At 34.1% G+C, this 21,351-nt stretch overlaps 2 protein-coding genes across 3 annotated transcripts; one reads left to right on the top strand and one right to left on the bottom strand.

Annotated features, from left to right (window-relative positions):
• Positions 1–5,403: 5,403 nt before the first annotated feature.
• Positions 5,404–5,796, bottom strand: LOC131021117 (uncharacterized). Its single transcript, XM_057950207.1, has one exon. It carries the CDS (start codon positions 5,794–5,796, stop codon positions 5,404–5,406), a length of 393 nt encoding a protein of 130 aa, XP_057806190.1.
• Positions 5,797–8,522: 2,726 nt separating this feature from the next.
• On the top strand, positions 8,523–20,650 carry LOC131022152 (DNA replication ATP-dependent helicase/nuclease JHS1). 2 transcript variants are annotated; one of them, XM_057951568.1, is made up of 34 exons: positions 8,523–9,242; positions 9,842–10,009; positions 10,096–10,335; positions 10,429–10,491; positions 10,659–10,883; positions 10,972–11,025; positions 11,098–11,159; positions 11,694–11,826; positions 11,967–12,077; positions 12,169–12,265; positions 12,439–12,521; positions 12,793–12,858; positions 13,435–13,590; positions 13,732–13,787; positions 13,897–13,954; positions 14,035–14,145; positions 14,240–14,296; positions 14,418–14,552; positions 14,624–14,866; positions 15,280–15,354; positions 15,506–15,627; positions 15,716–15,788; positions 15,881–15,985; positions 16,120–16,287; positions 17,192–17,261; positions 17,345–17,496; positions 18,363–18,440; positions 18,522–18,614; positions 18,689–18,826; positions 19,222–19,264; positions 19,341–19,414; positions 19,524–19,658; positions 20,182–20,301; positions 20,403–20,650. In XM_057951568.1, exons 1-34 carry the CDS (start codon positions 8,634–8,636, stop codon positions 20,559–20,561), a joined length of 4,332 nt encoding a protein of 1,443 aa, XP_057807551.1. In that variant the 5' UTR covers positions 8,523–8,633; the 3' UTR covers positions 20,562–20,650. The 2 variants fall into 2 exon arrangements, with proteins under 2 accessions (XP_057807551.1, XP_057807552.1); XM_057951569.1 differs by having other exon boundaries at positions 19,225–19,264.
• The last annotated feature ends 701 nt before the right edge of the window (positions 20,651–21,351 follow it).

The raw sequence follows: 21,351 nt of genomic DNA on the forward strand, positions 1-21,351 counted from the left end.
TCATTTGTATATTGAAGTGGTGTCATTGTGAAACTGGTTTCACCGTAAATCCGATTTTACGGGAGTTTTTGTGATAAAAGAATAGGGTGGTGAGGCAGTTGAGGTGACTTAATTCACAGGTGGCTTCTGTGTGATCGAACTCGTTTTCTGGCAGTTATGGGCATATGCATTTCCTTTTCGTCTTCGCAACGATTACCTGCAAATATTCATACTTAATAAGTATTCAATTCAATTATTGACAGAAAGAAACATATGATGAATATAAAAACAAAATTTAAATATTTTGGGTTGGTACTTGGCACGACCTTTCACTATTTGCGCAGTTGAAAATTGATTACTTGTTTCTCGTCTTGTCGTTTTTGGGCGAAGTCATTAAATTTCAATTGCACTTATTTGCACTTTAGTCCCCCATCGTTGTAGGTTGTTGCATTTTGCACACCCAAATTTACGGGATAGTACATTTGAGTCCTATTCTTAGAATAGAAACCTTATTTATTTCGGGCCAATATTTATATTCCTCAACTCAACTCCTCAACAGTCTCCCAGCAATTAACTGAGATCTAACATAAAAAATTTGTGTGGATTCGTGTGCACTAGCTGACAGACCAGAATTCATAAAGGTGTTTTTTGTTATTCCAAAAAAAATACTCCATCCGTCCATGAAAGAACCGTCCATGAAAGAACTTCCTAGGAGGAAGTGACACGGATTTTAAGAAAAAATATTGTTGAGTGTATTGAGAGTGGATAAAAGGTAGTTGAGTGTATTGGGAGTGGTGAAAATGTATTATAATTAATATTGAGAGTTGTGAAAAGTGAAAAGTAAGAGGATTATAAGTGGTGTGGTATAGTCCAAAAATAGGTAGGAAGTTCTTTTGTGGACGTCCCAAAAAGGAAAGATAGGAAGTTCTTTCGTGGACGGAGGGAGTATTATTTATATGTATTAAAAAAATTAGCCTAATGCATGCATACACGCTAAAGAGTAAAATGGTAAGAGTAGATATTCTTTTATACTACTTATTAGTATATGAGTATTATTTATTTTTGCTATCGCAAAATAGGTATTTTTCATTTTTTAACTCTTTAAAAGAATACTACCTCAATCCATGAAACATCTTTCTAAGGTAGGCAATACATATTTTATGAAAAACTAGTTATATATTTGGTGGTAAGAGAACGGATCTCATAAGTTAGAAAAAGTTAAATTGGATTATTTTCAAAGTATTACTTTCTTCGTCCGTCATATGTTTTTTACCATTTTTCGCGTTCGTCAAATGTATAACACTTTCATTTTTAGGACATTGCTCCACTATCTACGTACTTTTATCTTATTTACAAAAAAATCAACTTTGGCCCACACTTAGTTCAACCTCAACAACTCATTTTATATGTGATGAGACTCTTTATATATTAAAAATACATTCACTAACTTTTTATTAAAATTTGTATCCAACCAAAGTTTTATATACTATTACTTATAACGGATAGAAGGGTACCTATTATTAAGCGAAGTATCTTTTATGAAAAAAAAAAAAAAACTTATTTGCTATTACGGAAAGTAAGCAAAGTCTCATTTACGAACAAAAACTTTTATTGCTTTTAAGAAAATTTATTTGATTGTATGAAAAATATTACATTCAACAAAGTCTCATTAATCTTGAAATCTTAATTATTTGATATTATGAAAACTCTTGTTTACATTTGAGCGAAGTCTCATTTATGAACACAAGATTTTATTTACTTTTAAGAGTAGCTTTATTTACATTTGAACAAAATCTCATTTAAAAATAAATTTATTTACATTTAAATAAAGTCCCATTTAAGAAAACAATAATGCTATTTGGACAAAATTTGTCCGGACAAGATATAGTTAAATACTTTATAAAATAAATTTATTTAAAAATTTTGGTTCAAAATAAAATAGGATTTAACTAGTTTTATTGTTTTCTTTATATTATAATTTTTTTGTAATTTTTTAATAACATTTTTAATTATTATTATTTTTAAAGTACAAAAACTACAAATAAAATAACAAAAAATAAAAAAAAAATGTTAAAAAATTATGAAAAAATTACAATATGGAGAAAACAATAAGAAAAATGAAGTCTTATTTGATTTTAGAAGATTATAATGACAGTGCATCTTTTGGGGATCAAATTCAGAATCTCTTGGTACATAGATAAGCGTGCCTACATTGCGGATTGCGAATTGAATTATGGAACTCTAACATTATTAATCAACATCTTTTTAGTAGCTCACAAATCGTTATTATACTTTTTCCGTTCATCAAATAAATACTCGTTTAAAAAGTTATTAGCGACACGCACCAAAGTTTTTGTTAATTCAAGTTCGTATATGGATATTTATTGCGTTAGACAGGGAAATTAGGTTCATAGCTCACCCCATAATCTATATTTCTTTGGACAATTTTATTTGTCAATAATTGATTATAATTCTCTTCTAAGGAAATAATGGATTATATTCCTCGGCTCTCGCATGTGATTGAATAAATTTTACCAATATATACCATATTAAAAATAGGGTTTTTTAGTGTATGGTCCAAACTTTCGAGTTATTTGTAAAAATGACTCGAATTTTGAAAAAATACAAATAAAAATATTTTTTTCGTGCATTGCACGGAATGCAAATACTAATACCATATTAAAAATATTTTTTTCGTGTATTTCGGTAGTATTACTCGCATTGTTGGGAATGGGAGAGATACTAAAATGTGGGTGAATAGATGGGTGGGGGCAAAACCGCTTAGCCTTGTTTTTCCAAGACTGTTTCTACTGGTTAGTGATAAACTCGCGTCGGTTGAGGAGTCGGGGAAGTGGGTGGATGGAGCATGGTTTTGGGAGTTTAAGTGGAGACGAGAGTTGTTTGAATGGGAAAAGGGTTTGGTAAATGAATTACTTGTGTTCATTTCAAAGGTTGAGTTAAATGTAGATAGTAGGGACAGATGGAGTTGGAAGGCGACGAAGGATGGGGAGTTTACAACCAAATCGGCCTATTCTTTCTTGGCGGCAAGCAACACCGAGAGTCACTCATCACAGATGCAAAATGAAGCGCTTTTAAATGTTTGGGACGTTTCAGCTCCACACAAGGCGAGGGTGACTGCTTGGAGATGTTTGAGAAATAGGCTTGCTACATGTGATAATCTTGTCAAGAGGCAGGTGGTGCTTGATACCGTTGAGATGCGGTGCAATGTTTGCATTTCGAGTGAGGAAACGGTGGATCACCCTGTTCTTGTTATGCCCAAAAGTTGTCATGGTTTGAGACTCAATTCAAAGATGGCTTGGTGTTGAGACTGTCAGACCAGGTAATGTTACTCAACACTTTTCTTCTTTCTTCCATCTGGGGCGCGGAAAGACAAGTAGGAAGGTCCTCAAGACGTTATGGATTGGAACTATTTGGCTGTTGTGGAAAAAGAGGAATTGGAGTATATTTGATGGAGAAGCCTGGGAGGTTGGTCGCTTGGCGCTTGAGGTGAAAGGTAGATTGTGGAGTTGGATTAAAACCTTCAAAATGCATGTTGATGAGGTCGATTTTACTGTTTGGTGTTCGCATGATTTTTTATTGTCTTCTTGTATCAATTTCTAGGTACCTCTGGTACCGTTCTTGTGCTTTTATTAAATTTCCTTTTTCTGATAAAAAAAAGTACCATATTGAAAAGGCAAGGTTTCAATTTCAAAATGATTTCAAAATTAAGTGGTAATTTTGTAGATATAATAAAATTGAAGGTTTATTTGTAAAATATATTTTTCTTTTATTTTATTTTATTTTTTGTTTTATTTATTTCTAAAATTGTGAAATTCGACTAATTATAAAATATTTAATATGTATATCAAATTAAATATCACGATAAGGGCTTTAATTTGATATAATTTACTTAAATATTTGATTTAAAATGTAAAACTTATATTTATTTAAAGATTAATTTTTTTTAAACAAAATCACTCGCTTCTCCCATCATTTTTTAAATAAATCTATTTTTTAATTCTTTTTTATTTTAATTTTATTTTCATTTTTTAACTTATTTTTTTACCTTATCATAATATCAATTTTTATTATTGTGAATTTTTCTTTATTTTTTTTTCAATATTCAGTTTTATATTTATAAATATTACTAAAGTTGGTATCAATTCAATGCATAACAAATATTCATATATAGCTTATTATTTACATTAAATGTCAGTATGACTCACACGTAATTATTTCTCCTCTCATAAAAAAAAATATCTTCATTTTTTTCTCCTAGTTTTTGAATAAATATATCCTCAAAAGAAATTAATTTCTTTATCTCATTTTATTATAAACTAATCATTTTTAACACCTGTATCGAAGCATTATTGATTATTGGAGAGCGAAAGGTGGAGCAATTAAGCAACCATGTGTAGGAGTGCCTTTTTCAATTATGTTCGATTTGAACTCACGAAACTGTGTGACCCAAACTTAGGTGGAATGCTGGCTAATGAATTTTGAATTGGTACTTACATTTATTTGGGGCTTCAACTCCCAACTTTTGGCAATTACTCCCATATTTCGTGTTCTCATTATTTCCTCGACATTCGATCTTGCCGTTACATTTTCGAATATAAGAACTCTCTATTTATTTAAACAATAAAAATGGTTTCAGTATCCTCAAATGATTTTTTATTTTTTTTAAAAGTGAGACAGCTAAAATTGAACCTCCAACCTCTCTTTTTAAATAGATAAAGTTTCACTAAAATAATTGAAATTGAAACATATTTTTAGGAGGAGACAACGGTGAAATTTGAATATCATAAGTTACTATCTGCATACAGTAGCATCACTGTATGTGTTGTGCATTCTACATGACAAGTCTTCCTACAGTGTTTAATAGTATCAAATTAGTATGCCGCAATCATACAATTTAGCAACTTTATGTGGTGAAAAATGAATACTATATGCATGGATTTGATCCAAAGGGAAATGTGAAAACTTAAGGTGCGTTATCTTTGGGTTTTTTTTTAAAAAAAAAAAAAATCAGAGAAAGAGGAAAATATATTAAATCACAAAATATTGGTACCAGAAGTACCAACATAATACAGACGAAGAGATTAAAGAGCCCAAAACAGGGGCCAAAGTCTCCAGGATTCAAAGAACAAAAACTAAGAAAGAGCTAAGTAGACAATTACACCGAATCAAAACAGCAAAACACGGCTACTAGGCTAGAAGGTTTGTGCTTGAGAACGAAGCTCTAAACTCCAAAGAACGTGACGTCAAGTCATACACCGCATTCCATCCCCAAACTCTCGACTTAATCTCCGCCAACATTTTAACTATATTCCATTTGCCTTGATTGAATCTGCAGTCGTTCTTACCTTTCCACAAAGACCAAGTGGTGCAAATCCAGATCCTTGTGAGTAAAAGGATGTCCTTTTAATCTCCAATGTTGCTAAAAGTCGCAAAATGCTCACTGGCCTTGTGGTGCAGAGCTGTATATTTTCCAATCCAAAGAAGAATGGCATCCCACAATTCACATGATCTTTTACACACGAAAAAGAAATGCTCAACCGATTCATTTTCCTCTTCACACGCCGTGCACAGGACATCCGAAGCCGAAAGAGGTACCTGTCTTCTAAGAAGGTTGTCGCAGGTTGGAAGCCTTCCTTTAAATATTCTCCACGTCACAGTTTTTGCTTTGAACGACACTCGAGCTTTCCAGATTGGTGGGAGCTCAAGGCAGACCTCACGCTGGGAGGAGGTAGTTGCTGCTGCACTTAACACTTTATATGCCGATTTGACCGAGTGAGCTCCGTTCCTGTCTGCCATCCAACTCTATCCATCGCGTTATCTTTGGTTGTAAATTTATCATGGAAAAATAAGGGATAAATAAAATTTCATCCTTTAAATCATTCCACTTTTTTTCCTTCATTTTCTACAAAATAGAATTTGACCCGTACTCTTTTTGTGCTGCAATTTGACCCTTATTCATTTATCATTTTCGCTACAAATGAGGGATAATATTATATCCCTTTATTTTGTAGGAAATGAGGGGAAAGAAATGATGAATTTAAATGATGAAATTTTGTTTATCCTTCATTTTTTTCACAATAAATTTACAATCAAAGATAACGAACGCATTTTTAAAGTCAAAAAAAAATTGACCAATTTTTTATACTAAAAGTGGGGGACACATTCAATTGTTGTTGAATTGGTTGTATTGTACTTAAAGAGTGTCCCACAATGTTCTCTGCTCTCCCAATTGCCATCATCTCCATTCAAGTGCATTTCTAAATCAACATTCACATCTATCTTCCTTTTCATTTTCTTTTTTTTTTATTCTTTGGCACTTTCAGTCGCTTTTGCTCTACCTGTTTTTGTGGTCGCAACATTCTAAAGCCGGATTGCTGCCTGCTGGATTGAATTAAAAGATTCTAGTTGAGAATAATAAATTCTTATTAATGTGTAATTATTAATTAATGGATGTCAATTAATATTTAATTATGAGTATCTTTAGTTCCATGTTATTAGGTTGGATCTCCAAACTATTGGAAGGCGATCCATGTGATTGAATGAGATAAGAATAAAATGTCTACTCCTATATTCATTATAATTAGTGCGTACTCCCGCGCGATGCACGAGTCACAATATATTTATTTATTTTTAAAATTTTAAATTATGAAAAGAGTATCAAAATGTCATTATTTATGAATTAGATTAATTGGTAACAAAAAATAATATGTTGATAGAAATATTAGTATATTTGATTTAAAATAGTGTAAATATTGTCTTAATTGGTATAAGATTTAATTTAATAAAGCTTACTTATTAAACTATTGGAAGGTGATAAGATTATCACCTTAAGATTTAATTTAATAAATCTTAATAGTGTAAATATTACCAACTTAGGGTGTGTTTGCTTTTTATCCCTCTAAATGGAGGGATAACAAAAATTTATGCCTTTAAATGTCTTCTTTCTTATCCCACATTTTACATAAAAGAGAAGTTCACAATTTTTCCTTCCTTATTTTCATTTCAATGAGGGATAATATTATCACACCAAAATGGAGGGATAATATTATCCCTCATTGAAGTGAAAATAAGGAAGAAAAAATTGTGAACTTCTCTTTTGTGTAAAATGTGGGATAAAAAAAGAGATATTTAAAGACATAAATTTTTGTTATCCCTCCTTTTCCTTTTCCTATCTATCAAAGTAAACGCACCCTTAAGATATATGACTATTTTTTTTATTTGCAAATTTATATTAAAATTAATACAAATTTCATTCTCTTTAATTGCATTGAAAACCACTACTCCCTCCGTCCCATTAGGCTTGTCCAATTTCTTTTTGACACGGTTATTAAGAAAAAATAAATTAGTGTAGTAAAAGTGTGTAAATGTGTGAGACCTTATTATTTGTAGTATAAAATCATTACAATAAATAGAAACAAGACAAGATCAATGGGATAACCCAAAAAGGAAAACATGACAAGATCAATGGGACGAAGGGAGTATAATTTAAAAATATGTAAATTTAAAATAATTATAATTAAACAATCATGTAAACTTTTTTGAATGGAAAAAAATGACGTCTACTTATTTTTTCACCAATAAACAAATTTTTTTTTTGAAAAAATAGTATGATGTTCAACATTAAAGATAAATGAGTGTGAACAAAAATTAATTTTGATACTTTAAACGATCATAACTTATTAATTTCAAATTTATCTTTTTTAAAATAGTTTTTTATTTTCAATTAAAGATTTTCTCATAATCTTTAATTTGATATTCATATTGAATATTTTTTCATGAATCGAAGTTTACAATTTTTTGAAAATAATTAAAACCGAAAAAAGAGAGAAAATTTGAAAGAAACAATTAGAAGGAGAAATAAAAATTGAAGGTATTTTTTTATATTTTATATAGATTTCTATGATATATGGGTCTTCAAATAAAAAATAACCATACCTAATGTGAATCCTCATTTCTAAATTCTAATGGTGAGGTTCCAACTATTTAGGTTTAGACATTATCTCTGAGCCAAACCACATATTATATGACACTTTTACATATAATTGTATTTATAATAGTATTATGTATCTAATTTTAAAACTTGAAAATAGTTTAAACAATGTATCATTATTATTATTATTTGCATCAAGAATGAGGGAGTATTTAATTGTTCTCTTTGAATCGTTTTGCAATCGGAGTTGTGTTGTGCTTTTGTAATGTTTACGATTCGAGTTGGGGTGATTCTATTCCTAACCTCCATTTTACTCTTCACCCCTTATTTAATAAAATATTAAATATATTAATATATTTTTTAATATTTATATAAAGATAAGATAATATTTTTGTTAATAGTATTTTTTTTAAAATACGGGGCTATGAAAAGTAAATTAAGGGCTATGAATCGAATCAGCCCATGCTAAAAGAGAAGCCCAGGCCCAACGAGAAACACTTAATCTCTGCCGTCCATTCTGATCCAACGGCCTGGCATCGCTCCCTCCATAAAACAAAAACCTTTTGGCGGGAAAATCAAACCCCAACTCTCGGTCTCTCACCACTCCCCATTTTCAACCTTCATTCTTTCATCTAATCTTATCGCGCGAAACGAAATCAAACCCCAGTTAATCGTAAATCCGGCTGGCTGGAAACTCCGATTGATGGCTCCGCGGAAGAGGACGAGCTCGGGAGGCAAGAAGTCGAGCAATCCGAATCGCGAGCCGCAGCAATCTGAGCCCTCCAAATTCGGTATACAGCACTTCTTTGAGCGCCACTCCCAGACCCAGAGCCAGAAAACCCTCTCCCAGAATAGAGATGACGACCCCACAGGTGGTTCTGCCGCCAATCGAAACTCCCGGATTGTGAATCGTGCTGAAGTGGGGCCGGGGAATCCTGGCGGTGCGGCTAGCTTAGGGAAGATTGAGTCACGAACTGAATGTGTGAGGGGTGTAAACCCTGGAAGTAATTTGGTTAATGCGAGTGACTTTGTTTCTCGAAATGATAAAAGCGGAAGCGATGTGCCTGTGGATGATCATATTGGTTTATGCCGTGAGAGTTCTACCAAAAGTTGTGATGATGGAGTTGTAGATGTAAATAAAGTGGAAAAGACAGAAAATTTGTTGAAAGCTGAGGTCTCTACTCGATCTCCGGATACACTGCGAGATAATTTATTGCCGGTGGTGTTTGATGATGAGGAGAATCAACTGGAGGTGACACCAGAGACTTCCAAGTCTGTCTCCGTTAAGCGTTTCAAGTTTTCACCTGGAATGGTAATAATAGTTACTTGTTACACCTCAATAATTGGTTTGAGCTTCTGTCGCTAATGGTTATTTGAGTGTGTGTATCTACTTATACATAGATTGATGGCTAGATTGTTCTTTATATTATAGATTTAGATAATTGAGTATAAATTAGTGAAGAGTATTGCAGTGTTACGTGATTCCCTGGATAAACTTGAGAATTTATTTAGTTAAGATAATGCACAGTGGAGAACTAGTGGAAGGATTTCTGTGTTTCCGGTCTGCAAGCTATTTGTAACATCTTGTGAAAAAAACATCGAAGGATAGTGGATACATTCAGGGCCTACTAGAGCAACATTGTAGAGACCCACAATTTAGAATGCATTTCCAATTTAGGATCTTTTCTCTTTTCCCAGAAATGACAAAACCTGTCTATATTTTTTTCCCTCTCAATTCTCCCATTAATGTAGCCTAGTAGCAAGTAGAGGTTCGTGTTAAACAGAACTTGCTAAAGTGATACAGTTAATATCATGCTCAGGGGCAGTCATGCAGATGATGTAGAATTGTGAAGTTGGTACTTGCTGTCACTTTTGGGTTGAACTTCTTTCTTTTCCCTTTGCATCTTATAGCTAATCAAGCAGAGCCAGGATGACATGGTTGATGAGGTGACATGGAAAATTTCTCCAGTAAATGAGAGGCTGCATGCTATGTCTAAAAATTTACCTGGGAGGATAAGGGTGTTGGCAGATTCTACAAGGTTTAATTCAATGAATTTTCAAGAATGCTCACAGGAAAAGGTCCTCTAGAGTTTTATTTGGTTTTGGGTTTTGCCTTTTTTCCATTCATGTGATTTTGGAAGTAACAAACTAGTTCCCATTTGTAGGTGAAAATCTCTCCTAACATGTCAGGAAAGCTTGAAAAGTGGCTTTCGTCACCTCCACTAAAGGCGCATAAGAAACCTTTGATATGCTCTGATGGGCTTGCGTCAAGAAAGCTCAACCAAGGTCATGATTTAAGTTGTCATGGACATCAAAGAATTTCGAATAGCACTGATAAATCTGAGTTACGTGATTCTCAGAGCCCGTTCACTACCCCACCCTCACTATCTTGTTGTCCTGATAAGGTGGTCCAGCTAATAATTTCACATGAGTATTTTCATTTTCTGTAAAATAATATATAGTATTTCTTATTAAATTTGATGATATATGAGATGCAGGCTGTTGAAGAAGTGGATCTCAAAGGGGTATCCAACCAGCTGGGTTCAAGGCAGCACAAAAAGGTTGTAGGTTATTCCAACTCCAATCTTCATTTACTGAACCTAAGTTTCTGTTGACCTTATCCCAGAAGTACCATGAATAATAGTATTTATTATGACTACTTTGTTTAAAATTAAACATCAGAAGTATATTCTTAATGCATAAACATTTTTATCTTGTCTCATTACAGGCTTTAATTGAACTCCTAGATCAAGTAGAGGATGTAATTTCCGTTGAAAGTTTATCAAGTAAAGACCGTAGATCAATTGCTGAAAGTTCATCAAGTAAAGATGGTAGATCACACTTAGATGTTGAAGGATGCCCCAGAGCTGATCTTGTTGTACACTACTCGACAACAAATTCAGAAGAAAATAGATCCACTACAGACTCTAATTTCAATTTTCTTGTATTGGAGGTGTGTACTGCTACATTTTTCCTATGAATTTCCCCTGCTTGGAATACAAGATTCTCCTGATGAAATTCTGTTTATACATCTGCCACAGGTTTCAGAAAAGCATGGACCTTCTGGGTCATCTGGTCCTCCATCCCGTTTCAAGGTAAGCATATTCTTTTGTTGACTTGGGCATTCAATGCTACTAGTAAGGGGCCTTCTGCTATATTCATCACAGGTGCTACGCTTATTGAATGAGCAAAATGGAGCTGAACGGGTCTTGCAATTGTGGGATGACTGGTGAGTAGATTGAGGCAGTCATTAGAAAGCAAGTGATTGTCAGATTACATTTGAGCTTGCACAGGTTTAAGTGGAAGTACAATTTTGATAGACTGTTTTTTGCTGGCCTTACTGTGTCTGGATCATTTCATTTAATATACTAAATGTTGAAAGCAGGATCATCTCAATTCCTTATATATACGTCTCAAGCTAACTGCAATACATTCTCTTGTGTCTTGCGCTGTCACTTGAATTCACAATCCAGTGAACGCTGAACGTCTAAAACACTTAGCTGAGATTAGTATTTTGTACAATTTCCTATACCAAGCAATCCAATGTATTTTCCCTTTAGATCTGCCAATTTGGATTAGTCATATTCATCTTCTCCTATTTTTTTGTTTTGCACCTCTCATTTCTATATGTTCTTGTGTGAGTTGAAAGCAACGTCAAATTGTTTCAGTCTTATTGTTTGGCTTGTATTGTGCTCAATTCTTTTAAAAGTAGCAATGCTATAAATCATCCATATTTGACAGTGATCACTTTTTATCCAACTAGGTACTTCAGTGTCGTTGCTCCTGGAGACACTGTTAATGTCATTGGTGAATTTGATTCCAAGGGGAAGTGTGATGTCAACCGTGAGAAGAACTTTTTCATCGTCCACCCAGATATCTTGGTATCTGGAACTCGGGTATTAAAACTAGTCATTTTTGAGCTTCAACTTACGTGCATGCGTGCAATTTGTAATTTAACAGTACAGTTTTTGTATTGAGTTCAAGATTCCTGCTTTCACCTCTTTCCTAATAGTTTTCCTAAATTGTGTCACTACAGGTTTCTGCTAGTTTCAGCTGCCCAAGGCGCACTATCCTGGATGAGAGGATAAAAAGCACCGAGAATTCAACAGCAGCATTGATGGGTACTTTATTGCATCAGCTTTTTCAGGTTCTAAGAAACAGCACTTCTAAAACATATAGTGAGATTAGCTACTGGCTGTCAGATGTGGTTTTCATGAGCTAACATTTAATTTCTCTAGGCTGGCCTCATCAGTGAAACCCCCTCGAAAGAATTTTTAGAAGAATATGCCAGAACGGTGCTTCAGAAAAGTCTTGAGAGTCTTTATGCATGTGGAGGTGGAGACTTTAAGAATTCTCTATTCTAACTGTCTCATTTTCCGCTTTGCCTTGCACTTGAAATTTTTTATTTTACTTGTATATTCTAGCAGCTTAGACTTTGACACACAATCATAGAACACAGGTTATCAGTTTGTCTATACACTAACTCCATTTTCTTTGGTTTATTGCAGTGAATGAAAATGATATTTTCAGAACTATGATTGAGGCAATCCCAAAATTATTGAATTGGATATCTTCCTTTCGAGATTCACAGGTAGATAAAGGCCTATGGTAAAGTTAAAATTTGTATTCAGGTGCTAGGTTTGGAATGCTGCAAGATAAACTTATGGAATTATACCCTTCTTCTTCTTCTTCTTCTTCTTCTTCTTTTTTTTTTTTTTAATTATCCAAAATTTACCTGTATTTCTTTTCTGTTTACACACGTTAAGGTTTGATCCTAAGGTGCCTTAATTTAACTAGACCATTCATTTCCCATTCTACGGGAATCACAACTTCTGACTTGGGTTTATCATTACCCTTTTTAGGATTCGAAAAGCCCAACCGTCGACTTTAAATGTGATGAAGGACTTAAGAAGGTCAAAATATGTGAGGTAAGGGTTTTTCATATCTATGAGTACATACTAAAGTCAGCAAGTTCTATAAGGATGACTCTTTTATCCCATGATATTATTGCATCTTTTCTTGAAATTGTTTATATGAAATTATGAATCTTAACATTTATCGGAGCAAAACCAATAAATATCAGCTTATGCATCAACAAGAAACTGATGAGCTCATTTTTGTGAAGTATAATAATGTGAATTATACTTTATGCCAAGCTTGAAATCTTCGTACCACCTACAACATTGGTCTCCAAGCTAATGCATAACCAGTATATTATGTAACAGAAGTAGCCAATAGAAAGAAGCATTTGCTTTAAAGTTAAAGGAAGAGTGTGCAATAACTCTATGTCTGGTTGACTGTTTGTTGTGAATCTTAGTATCTTCCCTCAATTTTCAACCCTGTTTGCATAAAATGTCAGCAAAGAGATGCAAGATCTACTAGCAAAATAGACATATACTTTATACTTAATGTTTCTACCTATCCAGTTTTTTCAACGTTTGGTAAGAAAAACAATAAGTCTGCTCTATGATTTTGTGTAATTAAATTTGAAATTTTATATATAGGTAATCGACATTGAAGAAATGGCCTGGGGCCAAAGGTATGGATTGAAAGGAATGATTGATGCTTCTGTCCGAGTTAGAACAAACACAAATTCTGCAGAAGCTAATGAAGTAATTATGCCTCTGGAGTTCAAAACTGGAAAGGCGACAACTGGACAGGTGTGTTAATTGCCATTTCCTTTATGTGAAAGAGCAGTATGCTTTTTTAGTATGATCTCATTTTACTGGATGTTCTTTAACAGACATTGTCTTTCTATTTCCTTCTTGGGTCAACTGTAATACTATTTTTTAATGGTGCAGGCAGCTATGGAGCACAGTGCACAAGTTATGCTATATACTCTCCTGATGTCAGAGCGGTGTGTTATCAACAAGATTTTCTTGCACGCTTATATTTTCACTGCTAACTGGTTTCCTGATTTCTTCTATAGTTACATATGTAAATTTTCTGTTTGTATCCTCTTTCAGATACATGATGAACATTGAATATGGTCTTCTTTATTATCTTCACACAGATCAAACACAGGTTGGTTGCCATATTTGCTCTTCTTCCTGCTCTTCTTGACCACTCAATATTGAACACTTTAGCATATGTATTTTGTGAAGGGAATCTCTATTAGAAGATCTGACTTAATAGGGCTTATTATGCAACGCAATGCACTGGCAAATGATCTGCTTAAGGCATCAACAACTCAGCAATTGCCACCAATGCTACAAGTATCTTCAGCTCTGATTATTATTTTCTCCTTTCAATTATTGGATATAATTCTCATGCTAGTATACAATTTCTTATCAAATTTATTTCATCCAGAGTCCAAATGTTTGCAGAAGTTGCCGGCACCTGAATGTCTGCAGTGTTTATCACAAGGTATGCCATTTCAATCTTAGGATTTACTTTTAACTGATTTGCTGATATAGGAGTCAATTTATTCTTGAACAATACTTGTATCCTACAAAATTTATCTTGTTAAGTTTGTTTCTGTGTGAAGGCAAATGGTGGTACTGCCGAAGGAAGTGGACTGGGTGACATGTATGATTCACTTGTCTCCCATTTAACCCAAACACATGCAATTTTTCTCCAGAAATGGGAGAGACTAATTGATCTGGAGGCTAAACATGTGGAGGTGGTGTGACTGACTTGCTACATTTTGCTTGAGTCTTTGATGTCCATTCATATTTATATTTCTCCATGTAGATTGCAAAGAAGGAGAGCTGGCTCTCTAACAGTTCCAGGAATAACCACCATCCCATTTCTCTATCATCCCTGGTTCTTGATAATTCAGATAAATCATCAGAGAGAAAACTTTTCAGAGGAAACCGATTTGTTTACCGCTTTGTGTCTCATGAATACCCTTTGCTTGATGCTGAACAACCAAATCGCGATACATTATGTGCTTCCTCTCTGTTAGAACATACGTTCCGGAATGGGGATTATGTGGTATGTTCTTTTTCATCTCGTTCTCTTCAAGTAAGAATTTTGACTACCCCTATGTAGTATGTAGTCGTACTAACAAGTTGAGACATAGTTAGCTTGTAATGGGATATGAATTTATTTACTGTCTTATTAGTTATTATTTGGCTGCACTCTGCTCAATAAAAATATTTCCCATGCAACCCTTAGCAGCATTCTAATACAGATGATCTTCTTGCAGTTACTGTACTTATATAATTTGATACAATTTGTGTATGTACCATACCATGTTCACACTTTTACCCTGATAAAATGAAATGTTATTGATTAGCATTTCAGGGTTGCACATGCATGCTCTCAGTTCTTCTAGATAGTATATATTTGCCTACTATCATATGTATTTATACACTAACCTTAAACTTGTCAATTTATGATCACAGATATTAAGCACTGAACCAGATCATCTACGAGTTGCTAATGGGATCATTGTGGACATCGGTAACTTCCATGTCTCTGTAAGTACAAGAGTTTGGTAATTGATATGTCAGTTGCTAAAGGAAAATAAGTTGCTACTACAAACTTGCAGCCGCGTTAAATATTCAGATCACTAATAGTACCTATATCATTTATAAAATCTCTTATCATCGATGTCCTTGTATCTTTTAGGTATCTTTGGGTAAGCGATTAAGGCTTCCAGGCCATAGTCCTAGGTCAATGACAGAAGATCTCCGTCAGCAATCCTGGCGAATTGACAAAGATGAAAGTTTGACATCATTTGCAATCATGAGGTCAGCAAAACATTCTTAATCGTTACATAGGTTCTCAGTTTTTACAAGAGAAAAAACATTAATGTGACAGTATCCATACCTTTATTAGGTTCAATCTTATTCAACTCTTTTTGCAAAATGAAAGTAGTTCTTGTCTGAGGAAGAAGGTTGTGGAACTTGAGGTGAATATTCTGATTCTCAGATTCCCCCTTTATATTAGTTCTCTTTGAATCACAAAATAAAGTTCCTATGTTTATTTACACAATGGTTGCAGATGCCTAGATTTGATAGTGGCTGCATATTTAGTCAAGATCCTGCTATCTCATATGTCTGGTCGGAGAAAAGTTTAAATGATGATCAAAGAAGAGCTATACTCAAGGTCTGGATCTAGGCATTCTTCATTGCTACAGCCAAAAATATTCTTTCGAGTTGCCATTATATGCACAAGAAAAAGTTGGAATTCTCTTATATGACGTTCTGGCTGTTGATAACCTTGGTAACTGACTATATCAGATACTCACAGCTAAGGATTATGCTCTTATTCTTGGAATGCCTGGGACAGGCAAAACATCCACCATGGTACATGCTGTGAAGGCTTTGCTGCTAAGAGGTGCATCCATTTTGCTCACATCCTACACAAACTCGGCCGTTGACAATTTACTAATCAAATTGAAAGCTCAGGTCATAATTTATCCTTGCTGCATCATTTCATGATCGGTAGTTATCCAAGAACTTAAAAGCTTGGAGATTGGGTTTGTGCTGTAATAATTATTCTGTCTACCTTATATTGCCAATACTTTTTGTGATTTGTATGCTGGTACAAGAAGACATTATGTTCTGCTTCCTCAACATGTGTAGGATACTGGTTCCTTTTTACTTCTTTAATAAACGTCACACTTCTTCATATAATCAGGTTTTGCTTTTTTTTGATAAAAACTAGATCCGGTGGACCAATGCAGAAATATAATTTTTTTTAAGAGGGGAAGAAATATAAGTTAAAAATGTAGAGAACATTAATTTTAGTAATTGTCATACAGCAAAATTGAGGTCTGCATGTTTAGAATTTTGCAGAACATGTTTTAAAATTAAGAAAATAAATAATTTTGAATTCTTGTATGTGCTAGAGCACATTTCTAAGTTCTCATATATCATCAAACTTTTTACAGCAACAAGATGTGTGCATACTGTAGCAGCTTTCATTTTGTTCTAGTGTTTTATTTGACAAAACGTAAAACTGTGAGATGGTCACTATGTTCTGGAGGGATATGTTTTGGTCTGTCCCATTTATCTACAGTTAAGTATAAATATAAAAAATCTCCAGCTTCAGAAATAATTAGGAAACTCGATTGTCTTTGGTGGTGAGTATGAAGATAACTATAGCAGATCTCTGGTCATCAAGATCATTCGGGCTTAAAAGATGAATGTGCTGCAAAGAATGATTACAGGCATTGCTATCATGGTTTCCAAGAGTTTTTATGTTCTCGATGCATTTACTACATTTGGTTCTCTACTAGTTGTGCTTCTTGTATCTTGTTGCATCTTCTTGAGGGTTCTGTTGCATCACACTTTTTAAGGACTTCTACAGGGCGTAGATTTTATAAGAATTGGAAGGTACGAGGCGGTGCATGAGGAAGTTCAAGAGAATTGCTTATCAGGTTCGGTTGTTGGTCTGTGATAAGTATAGCCTCATTTTCAATCTTAATTATCTTGACTTTCTATGCTAACATTGTGATGACAGTTGTGAATATGGATAGCACCCAGGAGATTAAGGAAAGGCTGGAAAAAGTTAAAGTTGTTGCTGTTACTTGCTTGGGAATAACTAGCCCTTTGCTAACTAACAAGAGATTTGACATATGCATCATGGATGAAGCAGGACAGATAACACTACCGGTATATTTCTTTTTCTTCATTTAATAAGTTTGGTGTGCGTGAATATTTGTTGATTTTATCTGATGTCTGGCAGGAAATCTGATTTGGTATGTGGAATCCATTTCTGTATCGTACATATTATTTTCATTTCAGCAAAAGTCAAGTTTCATCACTTTCAAATTCTTAAAAAAATTGGGTTTTCTGCGGCAATACACCAACCAGAATAGCATAAGACATTATAGGTGGAAGCACTTGATTTTGATTCTCAGAAGTGGAACACAATTATGTAAAAGACAGATCTGGATGCATATTATTTGACCAAACTGCAACAAATTTATATGAAATTTTTCTTGCTGAAAATTCACTTGGGAGAAACATATGATGCAGGTCCTCTCTATCCATATGATTTTATTTCTCCCCAAGTCCCATAAAAATCAATTTGTCAATCTGTGTTAATGAGTTGACATCTACTACATGCTAATTTTGTTATAATAGACACCTATTGAATGAACCTAGGTCCTAGACAATGTCCTAAGATTCAGAGAATCAGTAGTCATGAAATAACACAATATTTACAATTATAAATCATTTTTTCTGATTAAAAGTAAACATATTCCTGTATGCTTTAATGTTTAAATTTGTTTGACCTTTATATTGTATTTTAACATTTGAGATGGTGAAAAACAATTTAATATGGACAATCTTCAAGGCATCTGCATTTCATTATGTATCAAGTTGCAAGTATGATTGGTCCTAACATGACTAACACATTACCCAGCAATATTTAGCTATTATTGCTCATATCTTTGCTGAAAATGTCTGCATCAGTGTATGCATTTTGGTTATGATGGGTGTGTTAGATCAGTTTGTTCCTATTTCTTAATCAGGTATCCTTGGGCCCACTAGCATTTGCGTCAAGATTTGTTCTTGTTGGGGATCATTATCAATTACCTCCACTTGTCCAGGTTCATTTCTTTCTTCATAATGCTCCTAAGCCTCATTGAGGTATTGGTGACTAATATATATGAATTGATATCTGATATTAGAGTCCAGAGGCTAAGGAGAACGGAATGAGTGTGAGCCTCTTTTGCAGGCTCTCTGAAGCACATCCACATGCGATTGCAGCTTTGCATTTCCAGGTACTCAATTTTCATTTACGGCTCGTTCTGTTTGCTTGGTGAAAATCTAAATGCAATTTTTATACAATATGCAGTACCGGATGTGTGCAGCCATAATGGAACTCTCAAATGCCTTGATATATGGAAATCGATTGCGTTGTGGTTCTACGGAAATAGAGAATGCAAAGCTCAAGTACAGGACTTCAGCTTCTTCACCTGCATGGCTGATGAAGGTCTTGCCAGAACATTTAATTCATCTCTTTCTATATAGTTTTCTTTACCCGGGTTAGGGAAAATTGCCAGTTTGATTAACCAAGTCCCTAAAGCTATGCCGGGACATAAATAATTATTATAGTGTTCTTTTTCTTAGTTGAGGAAAAATGATATTGAATCCAACCTAGTCCCTGAACACTGCATCTCAAGTACCACTGTACTTTGTTCTTGCTATTGAGCACCACCATGATACCTATGAAGTTTCAGTAAGAAAGTGGGTTATAAGTTCCACATTGTCATTGCATGATTGAACTGATTGGCTGTGAATCCTATTCTTCGTTAGCTCTAACATTTAAAATATAGGAGTGTTCTTTTAAATTTGCATAATCGGTAAACTAACTTGGTTAATGTTCAGCAGGTTTTGGATCCAAACCAACCTGTGATATTTATCAACACAGGTTTGTCCCCTTTTTTCATATTCAAAATGTAGTGATTGCGTATTTGCTTGAACAACCTATTTTGTTCCTAATGTAGATTTGTTGCCTGCATATGAGAGTAATGACCGCAAAGCTCTAAACAACCCAATTGAGGCACATATTATTGCAGAGGTGAAAATGTCCTCTCTATTGTCCTTAATCTTGAGAAATTTTACAGTTTCGCTCAGAAATGCATGTTAGGGCAACTCCTAGTCACTAAACGTTTTTAATGTGTTCCTAGGCCGTTAAAACTCTAGTACTTAGAGGCATTGAAGGGCAGGCTATTGGCATTATTACTCCTTATAACTCTCAGGCTAATCTCATTCGAGGAGCTGTTACTGAACATGTGGAGATCCATACCATAGACAAATATCAGGTGATACTTAATGCTATATCTGTAAAGTTACTTTTCCTGTTACTTAATGAGATAGTTGCCTACTATTGTAATGAGTAATGAGACATGTTCTAAGTTGTGTATAGAGGATTGCTCGGCCAGGGATTTCTGTGAACAAATTAATTTTCTGCATTTTCTTACACAACCTATCAAATGTGCTTGTGCTAAATTAATAGAAACACCTGACAGCTCTAGTCTCTAGATGTCAATAATTGTGTTTATATTACTCTATGCAACAGTGGTTTCTGTTGCATGTTGAGCTCTTCAGCAAGGACTAGGATGCGTATTGGGCTAGAATTTTACCTCGTCCTAAAAGTCAGCTACATGTACTTTGTTTTTACAGTTCACTTGAGCAACACAAGATCAAACAATTTGGATTTGCCTCTTTGATGTATATTATTGATGTCCATTTTGTAGTCGCATCATGACGTTAGAATGAACATAACGAATCAACGGCAGCATGGGTGATTGGTAAAGCATTGTTAAATTTCTTTTGTTTGTACAGGGCAGAGATAAGGACTGCATATTGGTGTCCTTCGTGAGGTCCTCCGAAACCCCTAGGAACAGCACATCTTCACTTCTCGGAGACTGGCACAGAATAAACGTAGCCCTTACACGAGCCAAGGTTCGGATAGTTCCTATCCTTTGTCTGCATTATAGTGCTTTGTCTCATAAGTAAAGGGAAATATGCTTATGCAATTTATATTTGCTGTCAATGTTGAGCAGAAGAAGTTGATCATGGTGGGGTCATGCAGAACTCTGTCGAAAGTGCCATTGCTAAAACTCATGATTGAGAAGGTGGAAGAGCTTTGTGGTATGGTGGTGGTTTCAAAGAAGGAAATCAAATACCAACTTGAGCTAAAGAGATGCTCTCAGCTCAGCTGACTTCTTTTCTACCTTGCTCTTATGTAATTCGTATTTTTGGGCAATTTTGTAGAATATTTTGATGCCAATAAAATCTCCTTTATCTGCCACTGCCAAGAGTCGGCAATCAAAGAGCCATGAAATTACGAATTTAAGAGCAACTGAGCAAGCGTGAAAAATCAATGTGGTTTAACTTAAGATGTGGCTTTGTTAGTTCAAAGATACAACTCCAATTTAGCTGAACATGATATTTGGTTTAAGTTAATGAATTCCTTATGTTTTGATTTGGAATACAAGTCCAATCCTACCACAGCCATAGTCTTATTTGTTTCAAAAATCAAAATCAAAATTCTTGATAAAGCAAGGGCATAGACCATAGTACTATCGAAAAATCATGTTAAATTACAAAATCAAATAATATTGCTGGGCGTGAAAGAAATGGAAAAAATAGATTATTTTTGCCATCTATTTTAAAATCCTTATATTAGGGTGCATTTACTTTGCTGGTAATGGCAAGCTAAAGTATATTTCCACTCTTATTTCACCATTTTCATATTTCTTTTTTCTTCAGTGTCAGATAATAATATTATCTTTCGATAGTGGTGTGAAAATATTTTTTAAATATTCTCATCTTTAATAAACACATGATAAAAAAAGAAAAGAAAAATATACCAATATTTTCTCATATTTTCTTATCCATTATTTTCCAAGAAATTTTTTGCAACCAAAGTAAATGCAACCCTTATAGAAAATGAATACCTAAATTAGGCACAAGAATAAGAATCCTAAAATTTCACGCAATTTTCCTCAT

The sequence above is a fragment of the Salvia miltiorrhiza genome, chromosome 4, assembly GCF_028751815.1.
Source record: "Salvia miltiorrhiza cultivar Shanhuang (shh) chromosome 4, IMPLAD_Smil_shh, whole genome shotgun sequence".
NCBI lineage: Eukaryota > Viridiplantae > Streptophyta > Magnoliopsida > Lamiales > Lamiaceae > Salvia > Salvia miltiorrhiza.

What these genes read in the sequence shown, in the direction of transcription:
- LOC131022152 (XM_057951568.1), top strand. Translation starts at nt 8,634, where the DNA reads ATGGCTCCGCGGAAGAGGACGAGCTCGGGAGGCAAGAAGTCGAGCAAT. An exon ending in AATTACCTCCACTTGTCCAG is followed by an intron (nt 18,441 to 18,521) that starts GTTCATTTCTTT and finishes ATCTGATATTAG; the next exon opens with AGTCCAGAGGCTAAGGAGAA. An exon ending in AGGCACATATTATTGCAGAG is followed by an intron (nt 19,415 to 19,523) that starts GTGAAAATGTCC and finishes ATGTGTTCCTAG; the next exon opens with GCCGTTAAAACTCTAGTACT.
- LOC131021117 (XM_057950207.1), bottom strand. Translation starts at nt 5,796, where the DNA reads ATGGCAGACAGGAACGGAGCTCACTCGGTCAAATCGGCATATAAAGTG.